General features: G+C 30.7%; 1 protein-coding gene across 1 annotated transcript; it reads left to right on the forward strand.

The window, feature by feature from the left end:
* Positions 1-97: 97 nt before the first annotated feature.
* On the forward strand, positions 98-5,936 carry LOC106366918. Its single transcript, XM_048748097.1, has 2 exons — positions 98-453; positions 789-5,936. Exon 2 carries the CDS (start codon positions 1,726-1,728, stop codon positions 3,223-3,225), a length of 1,500 nt encoding a protein of 499 aa, XP_048604054.1. The 5' UTR covers positions 98-453; positions 789-1,725; the 3' UTR covers positions 3,226-5,936.
* Positions 5,937-13,983: the final 8,047 nt, after the last annotated feature.

The raw sequence follows: 13,983 nt of genomic DNA on the forward strand, positions 1-13,983 counted from the left end.
TTTTAAGTGGTCTAAATTAAAAAATCACATATGAAATAAGTCATAATTTATGTGCTAAATAGATAAGATATTTTTATTTTAAATCAGAAATAGAAATGAATATTTCTTTTTTTATAAAATATACCTGAAATACTGCTTGACGATGTATAGAGCGATGGCGACGGCGACTTCGACTTTTTTCTAGGGTTACGATGGATCTTCGAGGATGGGATCCAGGGGATCAAAGGGTCACAAGGGATAATCATAGGGCAGATCTTCATCATTATGAAGGTTCCTGGAGAGGATCGAAACAAACTGGGGTCTCCACCAGGAGAGATCGTGTGGATCTCGGAGGGAATCTCCGGATAAATGGAAATATATGGAGGGCAAGATCCTTAGAATTGGTAAAAGCTTCGGGCTCCTTACGCTTAAGGAAATCATCGTCAAACATCATCCAAAGGCGAGATCTTTGTGGTACGATTGTCTTTCTCATTAAAACGAAATCGCAAGATCTGGGTGTTTTGTTTCTTAAGGGTTGTCAAAAGGATACTCCTCAATCTTTTATTACTAGGAGATGGAAAGTATGGTTTGTGAATCTGCAAGTCTATTGGATAATTTGGCTGGTTAGAATCGTTGAGTGGATTCAAAATATTTGGTTGCTGACTTCTCGTATCAATCATAGAAGATTTTCTTTAATGGGAATCAAGCTAGGGTGTAGGGTCTTCGATTTACAGCACAGCTCAGTTCTCATTTCAATTATCGTTAAAGGTTTTTGTGGCTTTTTCTTTTCTTTGGTTTCAATGACTCAGAGTCAACTTATTGGGAGTGCGAGGAGTGTGGAGGGAAACCCCAAAAGACTGAAGATTTCGGGGCCACACTTTGACAACACGGGGCTCATTCAAGGCTATGCAAAGACTTTGATTGGTCGATGCATGAATCCTGATGAGCAGGATGTGAAGGCATTGGTGGTGACGCTCCCGAAAATTTGGAAATTGATTGGGGCAGATTTGGGCTTGGGCAAGTTTCAGTTTGATTTTTGGAAGAAGAAGATATTGACGAGGTCCTAAGGATGCAGCTGTTTCATCTCGACTACTGGATGCTATCATTGGTTCGCTGGCAATCGAGGAAAGAACAACCTTACCCTCCGGAAATCATTCTTTGGGTAAAGGTTCTGGGTTTTCCTCTAGAATTTTGGGCTGCCCCGACTTTCGAGAGAATCGGTGAGGCTCTTGGGGAGTGGTTTGAAGTGGATCTTGATCATGGGAGAATCAAAGTGAAGGTAGACGGCTACAAGGCATTATGTTTTGAAACTTCAGTTGATTTCAGGGGAGGAGAATTCCTTGATGGGGAAGAGGCTTTGTTTTTTCTACGATACTAGAAGCGCAGATTCAATACGTCATTATGTCGTATCTCTGTAAGTTTTTATCTCAAGTTTATGAATTGGAATAAAGATGGTTTAGTTGGTTTTTACATCTCTTGTGTGGTGGTTCTACTGCGAAGAAATTTCATGTGGACATCTGGTGGAATTTTAATATTGGTCTTAAACAAGGTTGGATTATGTGCGTTAATGAGATTATCTTTTTATTCTAGTGAGGCCTTCTATGGGGATACTGTGGTGTTGGTACGGGGTTTGAGGACATACTTTAACAATACGGGTGTTACTAGTTCACTGGTTGTAAGTTTTCCAGGTTTTTTATTATGGGCCATGGAAAATTGTAGCAGCCTCAGGAATTATAATAAGGGACTATGGAAATATGGGAAAAAGGAATTAAATTATATTGGACATGTCTGTGGATTTATGGCCTCATGGATTCGACAAAGACGTTTCTCTTACAATCATTATATATGAAAATATTAAGCTGGAATTGCAGAGGACTTAGGAGTCATTGGACCATAAGTTATCTTCGAGAAACATGGCATAAATATAAACTAGAGTTTTTATTTTTATCCGAGACAAAACAGGATTTCGAATTCGTACAAAGTTTTCAGGACCATTTTGGATATGATAGTTTGGTTACGGTGGATCCAAATGTGAGGAGTGGTGGATTAGCTCTTTTTTATAATAATAAATTTCAAGTTAAAATTCTATATTCCAGCAAGAGGATGATTGATATTGAGGCAATGGTTAAAGAGAAGAAAGTTTTCCTTACTTTTGTTTATGGGGAACCAGTACAAAAGCTAAGAGAACATGTATGGGAGAGATTAACTCGATTTGGATTAGCACGATCAGAACCTTGGTTTATTTTTGGAGATTTAAACGAGATCACTGGGAATCATGAAAAGGATGGGGGCTCTCTACGATGTACAACGTCATTTATTCCCTTCAATAATATGATTCGGAATAGTGGCTTACTAGAATTCCCTGCTCGTGGTAATACACTATCGTGGCAAGGACGAAGGGGTAAAGGAAAAGGAGCAGTGACGGTCAGATGTCGCTTTGATCGGGCTTTGGCAAATGAGGAATGGCATACACTTTTTCCATGTTCTTATACAGAGTATCTAAGAATGGTGGGTTCTGATCACCGGCCAGTGATTGCTTTCTTAGAGGATAATATTACAAAGAAAAAAAGAGGGCAATTTAGGTTTGATAAAAGATGGATTGGTCAAGAGGGTCTCATGGATTCGATTGTAGCTGGCTGGACGGAGAATCAGGAAGGACATTTAGGAGATCTTGTTACAAAAATTACTAATTGTCGTCATGAAATATCTTCATGGCGTAAAGATAATCAACCATATGGGAAGGATAAAATCCAAGAACTCCAACAAGCACTGGAGGAAGTACAAATGGATAACAATAGATCACAAGATGAGATTATTGAGGTTTCTAGGAAATTGCAGGAGGCTTATAAGGATGAGGAGGAATATTGGCATCAGAAAAGTAGGAATATGTGGCATTCATCTGGAGATCTGAATACTAAATTTTATCATGCGTTGACAAAGCAACGTAGGGTTCGTAATAATATAGTGGGACTCCATGATGAAACAGGTAATTGGATAACGGATGAGAAAGGAGTTGAGAAAGTGGCAGTTGATTATTTTGAGGGTTTGTTCACGACCACGGATCCAACGGAATTTGATAGTTTTTTGGACGAGATAGTACCATCTATTTCTCCCCAAATGAATCAGATATTACTGCGAGTGGCAACGGAGGAAGAGGTACGACAAGCTCTATTCATGATGCACCCGGAAAAAGCGCCAGGACCAGATGGGATGACAGCTCTTTTTTCCAGCATTCCTGGCATATAATTAAGAGGGATGTGGTTGAGATGGTGAACAATTTCCTTCTTACGGGAGATATGGATACACGGTTAAATGTTACTAATATATGTATGATTCCGAAAGTAGAGAGACCCACAAAGATGACGGAATTACGGCCAATAAGTCTTTGTAATGTTGGGTACAAGATTATTTCGAAGGTTTTGTGTCAAAGATTGAAATTTTTTTACCAAGGCTAATTTCGGAGACACAATCGGCTTTTGTGGCGGGAAGGTTAATATCGGATAATATCCTTATAGCACAGGAAATGTTTCATGGACTGAGGACTAATAAGTCCTGCCAGAATAAATTTATGGCGATCAAAACGGATATGAGTAAGGCATATGATAGGATCGAGTGGAACTTTATTGTGGCTCTTCTTCACAAAATGGGTTTTGATCCTCGTTGGATTGACTTGATACTGGAATGTATTTCTTCGGTTCAAAATAGGGTACTTATCAATGGTCAGCCACAAGGTGTTATTATCCCTCAAAAGGGCCTGCGGCAAGGGGATCCTCTGTCTCCGTATTTATTTATTATGTGCACTGAGGCATTAATCGCGAATATTAAGAAGGCGGAGAGAATGAAACAACTTACTGGTTTAAAGGTGGCAAGAGCGTGTCCAGCAATTTCTCATTTGTTATTTGCAGATGATAGTCTTTTCTTTTGTAAGGCAAATAAGGAAGAATGTCAAACCATTCTTAGGGTTTTAAAGGAATATGAGAATGTCTCGGGACAACAAATTAATTTCCAGAAATCTTCAATTCAATTTGGACATAAGATTGAGGAAGTTAATTGTCAAGAGCTGAGGGATGTTCTGGGAATACATAACATAAGCGGTATGGGATCCTACTTAGGTTTACCAGAAAGCCTTGGTGGATCAAAGGTACAAGTTTTTGGCTTTGTACAGGAACGGTTGAATAATAGGGTTAATGGATGGACTTTTAGATTTTTTACAAAAGGAGGAAAAGAGGTAATTATAAAATCGGTGGTTACGGCCCTGCCAGACCATGTCATGTCTATTTATCGGTTACCGAAGGCTACAGTTAAAAAGTTAACGAGCGCAGTAGCTCAGTTTTGGTGGAGTCCAGGAGGGAGTTCAAAAGGTATGCATTGGAAATCATGGGATAAATTGTGTGAAACCAAAGATAATGGTGGTTTGGGTTTTAAGGATCTCATGGATTTTAATACAGCAATGCTTGGTAAGCAACTATGGAGGCTAATTGAGAAACCAAATACTCTTTTCTCAAGAGTTTTCAAAGGACGGTATTATAGGAATGCTTCGCCCCTGGAACCGATCCGATCTTACTCCCTGTCATATGGCTGGAGGAGTATTACTTCCGCTAGATCTCTGGTTTGTAAAGGACTAATTAAAAGGGTGGAAACATGATCATCTATCTCTGTATGGAATGATCCTTGGATCCCAGCCACTCGCCCGAGACCAGCAAACAAAAATTCTCACAACATTTATCCGGACCTCACAGTGGATTCCCTCATCAATCAGGAATCTCGTTCATGGAATGTACAGGCAATCAGGGATCTAGTGGATCCGAAGGACGCAAGAATTATTGAAAGTATTTCTTTAATTAGGAACCAGATTGAGGATAGGAATGGATGGCATTTTGCTAATAATGAAAAATATTATGTCCAATCAGGTTATCAGGTTGAACGAGTTTACCCTGATAGGGTAAAACCTCCTGATTTTTATGGCCCCACAGTGGATATACTTAAAGCCTTATGCTGGAAAGTGCAGTGTCCACCGAAGATAAAACATTTCTTGTGGCAACTGGTCTCAGGATGTATATCGGTAATGAAAAATTTAAAGGCAAGAGGGATAAGAGGAGATATATGATGTGCTCGTTGTGGAGATCCGGAAGAATCAATAAATCATGTATTTTTTGAATGTCCCCCTGCACGTCAAGTGTGGGCACTATCCAAGATTCCGTCATCGCCCAATATCTTTCCTATCATCTCTTTATTTGCTAATATGGATCATCTTTTTTGGAGGGTGCAACTGAAAATGGATGACCATCAGTTTGCATGGATTCTATGGTATATTTGGAAAGCCCGAAATAACAAAGTTTTTAGTAATTTGGATATTGATCCGCGTGACACTTTAAAATTAGCTGAAGTGGAATCATCACTCTGGGCAGAAGCACAGGTAGGAAATGAACCAACAAGGGGGCTCTCGGTACAAACCATTCCTCTCTTAGAGACACCAGGTCGATGGTGTTTTATTGATGGCTCATGGAAGGATAAGGATTTAATGTCAGGGCAAGGCTGGTATAGTACTTTACCGGGGTTTGATGGTCTTCTGGGGGCAAGGAATGTAAGGGCATGCCTCTCTCCCCTTCATTCGGAGGTAGAGGCTTTGATTTCGGCAATGGAATGCATGAAGAATTTAAGACAGTTACAGGTTACGTTTGCAACGGATTGTTCTCAATTGGTGAAGATGGTTTCGGAACCAGAAGAATGGTCAGCATTTGAAAGCTACTTGGAAGATATCAAGCTCCTCAAAGGAAGCTTCCTCAACTCAGACATTGTCCATGTACCTCGAACGGCGAATCTTCGGGCGGACAGCTTAGCACGTAGTGCAAGAAAGCAACTGTCCTTTGCCGTTCACATAGATGCGGAGTTACCAATATGGTTTACAGAGTCAACATGAGTCTGTAAATTTCTTGCTGTCAAAAAAAAAAAAAAAAGCAACTTTTAAAATATTTCTTAAATTTAACTTTGAAAAATAAATCAATTTAATTTTTTTATTATCATTAAAATATTATTAAAAGTATTTTATATAATTGTTAATTTTTGTTTACAATCAAAACTAAAACTAAAATTTAGTTTCTAATTATAGTTTGTGATAACTAAAATTTTAGTTAACTAATTTCGAAAATATATTGTAAAAAGATTTTGAAAGATATTTAAAATATTTTGTTAGACATTTACTTAAGATATTTTATTAGTATTTCAAATAAAAATAAAAATATTGAAAGATATTATAATTAAGTTATGTAAAAGTTAATATTTTGTTAAAGATGGTCCAAATAAAAAAATCACACATGAAAGAAGTCACGACTTCTATTTTAATAGTATAGATTTCAGCAATTTATTTTATGATTTTTCATTATGCTCGAAATAATTTACTTTGGGTCACTTGTTTTAATAAATATTTTTATTGATTTATTTAGTGATTTTTCACTATATTTGAAATAATTAATCTGTACTATTATTTAAGAAGTGATTTTGATGATTTTAAATGTTTTTCATGACTTTATGCCGAGTCATTAGTTCAATAAACAGTTTTAATTATTTATTTGATTATTTTTTCATTATATTTAATAATTAATTAAGAGATATTAAAAAACTTATACGACTATTTAAAATGTGATTTTGATGTTTTGTCATGTTCTCGATGATTTTTTCCATTATATTAGAAATAATTGATAAAGAGATATTTAATTTTTTTACGACTATTTAAAATGTGATTTTGATGTTTTGTCATGTTCTCGATGATTTTAGATTGAATCATTAGTTTTAATAAACAATTTTAGTGATTTAGTTGATGATTTTTCATTATACTCAAAATATTTAATAAAGGAATATTAAGAAACTATAGCGATAATATAATAATTATTTTCCTTAAATTATCTTTATATACATAATTGTCACTATATTATCTATGAACAGTACATGTTTACTCTTTTTGTTTTATGTGCCATAATTTCTAAAATCTAAATTATTGATAATATATGATGTTTATTGGTTACTGTTATTTTATTGATATTTTATGAGTTTTAACTATTTCTAATTTCTAATGCATTCAGTGCCAATGAGATTATTTTCAATCCACAACTCTGAGAAGTGTTTTATTTTAACTCCAGTTTGTTTAATGATTGGTTTGGTTGTTACTAGAGAAAATTTTGGGTTTAGATGATCTAAACATATATCTCTTAAATAAAATTAAAGATAAAGAACATCAATTAATACATTAATTATTAATATGGATACTGAAGTTAGATAATTTACATTATTATTTTAAAATATTTATATAATTAAGAACTTAGATTGGTTTGATTATTACAAGAGAAGTTTATTAAATAAAAATATAGAAAAAGTTGAATACATCCCCTAGTCCCTAGACATTATTTGAGAAGTAATTTGTCATTTGTCATTACCACAATGATTTTGAAAAAAAATGATGCCACATCATACTAATAATGATGACATGACTTGAAGTTAATTGTGACATTGACATTTAAATTTAGTATTGATTTATATTTTTGTAAGCTTTTTAAAATATGGTAATAAATCATAGATTATCATTAATTTAATAGTAAATAATATAATAAAAGAAATAAAAACATAATAACATTTAAAATTTTCGAAATATTATTTAATTCTATTTTATAATTATATAATTTTTATTACTAAAACAAATTTTCTAAATTTTATGCAGTTTTGTTTTTTAAATTAATACAATTTTCTAATCTTAGTACCATTAGTATATCTACAAATTTTAGAAATATTATTTGCTTTACTCTTTGATACTTATATACCTAGCAAAATTTCTCTTAATTTTAATAAAATTTGATTTGATATATTTTAACCAAAAGAAATAGATTAAAAATCTTTCTAAGATTATTATTTTAAATGTATACATATATATTACTAAATATAAATTTAAATACAAATATTTATTTTTCTTAATTTTACATAAAGTTAAATTAAAAATTAAAATTATATATTGTAAGCAAATAATAAATATAAAATTAACAAAATCTTATTTTTAAATATAATTTAAATTTTAAAAAATTTATTTCTGTACATGGTACAGGAAAAATACCTAGTTAATTCTCAATATGGATACTGAAGTTAAGTAATTTATATTATCATTTTAAAATTTTCACATAAATTTAAGAATTTAGATTTAAATAAAAATTTATATTGATATCCAAATTTTTGTGTCTATATATATTAATTTATATAATCCGCACAAAATGTGCAGTCACACCTAGTTTATTAGTACTTTTGGTAGATAAATGAATATCAGGTGCACAAAAAAATGAATTTCTGAGATCTTTTAGCATATATTTGTTTGTATATACCACTAAGTTTTTTTCATATTTAGATATATTTATAGATCTTTATTTACGAATTATGAGAGGATCGCTACTTAATTACAACTAACGACCAACTCGTATCTAATATATAGCCTTTTCCCGTATGTAATTTGATATAAACAATACTTTAGGTTCACCAACCAATAGAAAGTTGTCATTTTAAATCTAGTATCTTTTAATTAAGGAAACCAAATAACTTGCAAATTATATTATTTTTTCAAAATAAAATTTAAAAATAAATAAAAATAATATATAAAAAACGAATTCAAAAAAAAAAATGTTGTCAACAAAACACTAAACCCTAAACTCTAATCCTAAACCCTAAATCCTTAAGTAAACCCTAAATCCTTGGGTAAAACCCCTAAACCCTTGGAAAAACACTAAACATGTTGTCAACAAAACACTAAACCCTAAACTCTAATCCTAAACCCTAAACCCTTGGGAAAACCTTAAACCCTTGGGTAAACTCTAAACCCTTGGGTAAACCCTAAACCCGTAGGTAAACCCTAGACCCTTGGAAAAACACTAAACATTTGGATAAATTCTAAATTATAAATCTTAAACACTAAACTCTAAATCTTAAAAATAAATATTTTTTTTAAACAATATTTTTTTAGAACTATTGTTATTTTTATTTACTTAATTTTTTATTTTTTATTTTAAAAGCATAATATAATTTGGCAAGTTATTTTGTTTCTTTAATTAAAAGATACTAGATCTAAAATGATAACTTTCTATTGGTTGGTGAACCTAAAGGTTCACCCTAGGGGGTGAACCCAAGAAAAAGTCAAGTTCACATGGTTTGGTTGAAATACAAAATATATATTTTTTTAAAAGGTTAAACCCGGATCTATTAAAGACACAGACCTAACCTCCAGATGAGAGGTGCAGCCCACGTATAGACTTTTTTCCGGGTATTCAAATGAGCCGAAATGCAGTAGCCAATAACCGTGTAGAGTGACCAGGAAAATGTGACTTAGTTTCGCATGGCAGGTGAGTCGAACCTGAAATATGGTGACATTTCAAGTCCTTCCCCTTACCACTTGACCACAAGTTCCTGATCAATACATAATATCTAACTGATGCATTAATTAGTGTACAAGGTTAAAATGTATTGTATTAAAAAAAAAACATGTATTGTATTTGAAAAATTTGCAGAAAAAAGAACAAAAAATTATACTATTATCCCCTAAAATTGTTTTACAAATCTTTGTCCCCTTAGTACAAACAATAATGAAAACCAAGTTTAGTCCTTCTTATTTAACTTTAAAATAAATTAAAATGTTTTATAAAAATACAAATAAAAATACAAATAAAAATACAAATAAAAATGAAAATATAATATTAATTTATAAGTTTTTTTTAGCATTTAGTAAAAATGTATATGAAGTGAAAAGAATTTGGAAACCCTTTCATCTCCAACTCTTCTCCATCGAGTCTCCAAAGAGGCAGTTCCCATGTTCGATTTAATTAGTGTGTTAAAGGAAAAAGTAAATGTATGATTTAATTAGTGTGTGCAGAAATAAAATTTAAATTTAAATTAAATTTAAAACTTATTTTAATAGATTTAATAATTCAAAAGATTGATTAAAATTATCTTTAAATTCAGTAATATATTTATTAATAATTTTAAATATTTTAAATACATACAAAATATTCTTATTACTACCGTTTTTGTTATGTGTTTTAAAATTAATTAGAATAAATAGTAATATTAATAAAACAAAATTATATATAATAATAATTTTAAATTATTACAATATTTTAAAAACTTTTCAAAATATCTAAAATGAATTATCCTTTTACTATAATCTTAGTATCATATAATAATTTTTAACTTCAATATCTTTTTAACGAATATGGTCATGAACCTTTTAAAACGTAACATATTCTTTAAAATATATTTTTGTCAAGATAGACTAACTTTTAAAAATGTAAGACATTATAAATGCTAAAACTAGATTTTGATCCGCGCTTTCAAAGCGCGGGTTGTGAAAGCGCGGGTTTATTATTATTATTTTTTCAATTGATAAATATTTAGTAAATGTCATATTTTCATATATTTGTGTTTTATTTTATAAAAGACATAAACTTTTTATCTTTATTTATTGTATTTCATTTTAAATGACTATTTATGTTTAAAAAATTAAACTTTATTTCTTTAATGAATTAAGTTGGTATAACTCTGATAAATTAATTTTATTATGTGGTTAATATTTTTTAAAAAAATTATATACTTTTAATAAAGATTTGTACTTTTCAATGAAAAAATTCAATTTTTTTTATGAATGCTTAAATTATATTAAGAAAATAAAAAAATAATAATTAAGAATAGTTGAAAAAAAATTATTTGAACTTGGACTCAATGGCCCAAAGAAAAAAAAAGTGAGAATTGGATCTGATTTCTTAATCTCCCCAAATGGCCCAAGAGAGATCTGATGTGGGCTGGATCCGAAAAAATGACCCAATATAGATGTGTTATTAATATTACTTGATTGCCCTTAATGAAACATGCAATGTTAGTAAAGAAAATGGCAGACTAAGGTAAAAAGGACAATAGGATCATGCTTTAATAGTATACTAGATTTTGACCCGCGCTTTCAAAGCGCGGGATTATCTTATTTGAAATATATTTTATCGATCACGTTTTTACCTATTAGCAGTTTTTCATCAAGAGTTTCAGATAAAACGCTTTGAAAATCGACCAAATTAAGATATAACTCATCATTCATGAAATTGGACCGAGTAACGACTGTTGCTTGATTGAATGAAATCTTGTAGATATGGTTTGTTGTGCGATATGCTCCTCCAGCAGGCCTGACTTGGAAGTTTCTGATGTTGCGCCATACTCCAACCAGAAGAAGTCTTCCTTTACTCTCAAAGTAAGTCTTTTTGCAGCTTGCATGAATTTTATGCCCCTTGTACATGTTACAATTAAATAAATTAGAAATATTAACATCAATTAATATCAATGCTCAAATTACACAATTTTTATATAAAAAACTCTATTCTATTGAAAAAGTTTGGATTGATTACATTCTCATCAGCCAATACGAATTCCAAGGTTTCCCCCCCCCCCCCCCCCCCCCCCCCCCCCCCCCCCGTGATTGATGTTTTGTGACCAGGAATGTAGAACCTTGACATGAACCATCTTAGTAGTGTGCTTTGGCTTCAAGTCGCTGATGGCGGTGATTTGTTGTTTAGAATCATTTGCTGTGTTGTTGAGCGCTTTAGAAGCCATTCTTTTGGTTTTGCGGTATGAGTGTTTTAGGAAGAGGCGTGGGTATTTATAATAGGAAGAGGTTATAGGAAGAGTAGATTAGGTTATTTGAAAACTTGTAGGCTACTCTAAATATTTGCGAGATCTTTATCGTTAATAGTACTAAATGCAGTGACCAGAAATTTTTAAAATATATTCTGTGAGTAAGTTACACGTAATCTAGATTATAGAAAGATATTTTTGAACTTTGAATGTAGCCAATTGTGTATCTTCATTTTCTAAATTTGGTTGTACATTTATTTGCACCGTGATTGTAGGCGCTACATACCTTCCACCTTTTTAATCGGAAAATCTTATAGGGAATATTATGTTGTTAAAATTATAGTTAGAATAGATATAGTATCGATACTCTATATTATGAAAAAAAATCAGTTATTTTAAAATAAACCGTATCTATTAGATATGGGATTGGTTAATTTTTAAAATAATTGATTTCTCATAGATATATATATACATTTAACAAATATTAAATATGTTTTTTATAATATGGAATAAACTAACCATTAGGTTATGTTTTTAAAATCCTTTTCTGTAAAAAACATGAGAATGCGTATGAATACGTTCGGGTATAAGGTTTGAAAAATATTATTAGTAAAAATAAGTCATATTTTTATTTGCACACGTGAGTTGTTCGGAAATTATTTTCATCTTTTAAGCCTTTTCATTTTAGGGTATAGGGTTTGAGAAAAGATGAAGATGGTTTCATGTTATAGGGCATTGATGATGTTTTAAAAAATAAGGATTATTCAGGTATGCATACGGTTTGGGCCTTTATAGTATGCATTCGGCTTGGGCCTTAAGTCATTGACGATTTTTTTAAAAAAAATTAAAAGGGAATGGCATTTGGTGGTAAATAACTTGAAAAGCCAGGGGCAGAATCCTATTAGGGATTTTGCTTTAATAGTATAGATACTAGATTTTGATCCGCGCTTTCAAAGTGCGGGTTCATTTTCCTTTTTTTTTTCAATTGACAAATATTTAGTAAATACCATATTTCATATATTTGTGTTTTATTTTATAAAAGACTTAAAACTTTTTATCTTTCTTTATCGTGTGTCATTTTAAATGAGTATTTATGTTTAAAAAATTAAACTTTATTTCTTTAATGAATTAAGTTGGTATAACTCTGATAAATTAATTTTATTATGTGGTTAATATTTTTAAAAATAAAAAAAAAATTATATACTTTTAATACATATTTATACTTTTCAATGAAAAAAATCAATTTTTTATGAATGCTTAAATTATATTAAGAAAAGAAAAAAAATTAAGAATGGTTGAAAAAAAATTATTTGAACTTGGACTCAATGGCCCAAAGGAAAAAAAAATATGAGAATTGGATATGATTTCTTAATCGGCCTAAATGGCCTAAGAGAGATCTGATGTGGACAGTGGGCTGGATCCGAAAAAAATGGCTCAATATAGATGTGTTATTTATATTACTTGATTGCCCTTAACGAAACATGCAATGTTAGTAAAGAAAGAGCAGACTAAAGTAAAAAGGACAATAGGATCCTGCTTTAATAGTATAGATATAGAGCGCTTGTTTTATTTATAGTATATAAAACAATTTAATTATGAGCTATAAATTTAAGAATGAAATACTTTCTTATAATTTTACAATATTTGGATAAATTTTTATTATAAACATTAAAAATATTATAGATAATAAATAAATTTAGTTGATTTTATTTTAAGTTGTTCAAAGTGTAAGTTTAATATTAATTCCATCTCGGATTTCAATTATTTTATTTAGATATTTTAAATATGGTAATAATTATATATTCAATCTTTTAATTATGGTACTAACTAAATGTATTAATCCATGTCATAAATAGTTAGGATTCATATCATCATTTAAGTGAGTCATGTCATCATTTTTTTGCTAAAATTATTGTGGTGATTACATGTGTCAAAATCACTTGGTTAATAATGTACAGGGGATCTCATTAGATATTATTTCAAACAATATCACGATTTAGGAAATATAAATTTATTTTTTTAGTAAATTACTAAATATTTTTGTGGATATTCTAAAATTTGTTAGGTAAAGATAACAAAAATATATATTAACAAACGGTAAATAAAATATACTAGAGAATATACGATATTATTTTCAAGTTAAACATATATATTTATTAATATATCACATTTTTAGTCCACTCATCACTACTTATACCATGTTATTTTCTAGTATATTTTAAAAAATGTTAAATGAAAACAGAAACCTTAATCTACCTATGTAAGATGACATGGTAATTTCGCTGGAAAGCAATAGTAAATAAATTTATTTTCTAGTAAAATCCTTTCTTTCTGTTATACTACTACAAAAGAAAAAGAAGAATTTTC

The sequence above is a fragment of the Brassica napus genome, chromosome C2 (assembly GCF_020379485.1).
Source record: "Brassica napus cultivar Da-Ae chromosome C2, Da-Ae, whole genome shotgun sequence".
NCBI lineage: Eukaryota > Viridiplantae > Streptophyta > Magnoliopsida > Brassicales > Brassicaceae > Brassica > Brassica napus.

Excerpts from the sequence above, each read along its gene's own strand:
- LOC106366918 (XM_048748097.1), top strand. The coding sequence starts at position 1,726 with ATGGAAATATGGGAAAAAGGAATTAAATTATATTGGACATGTCTGTGG.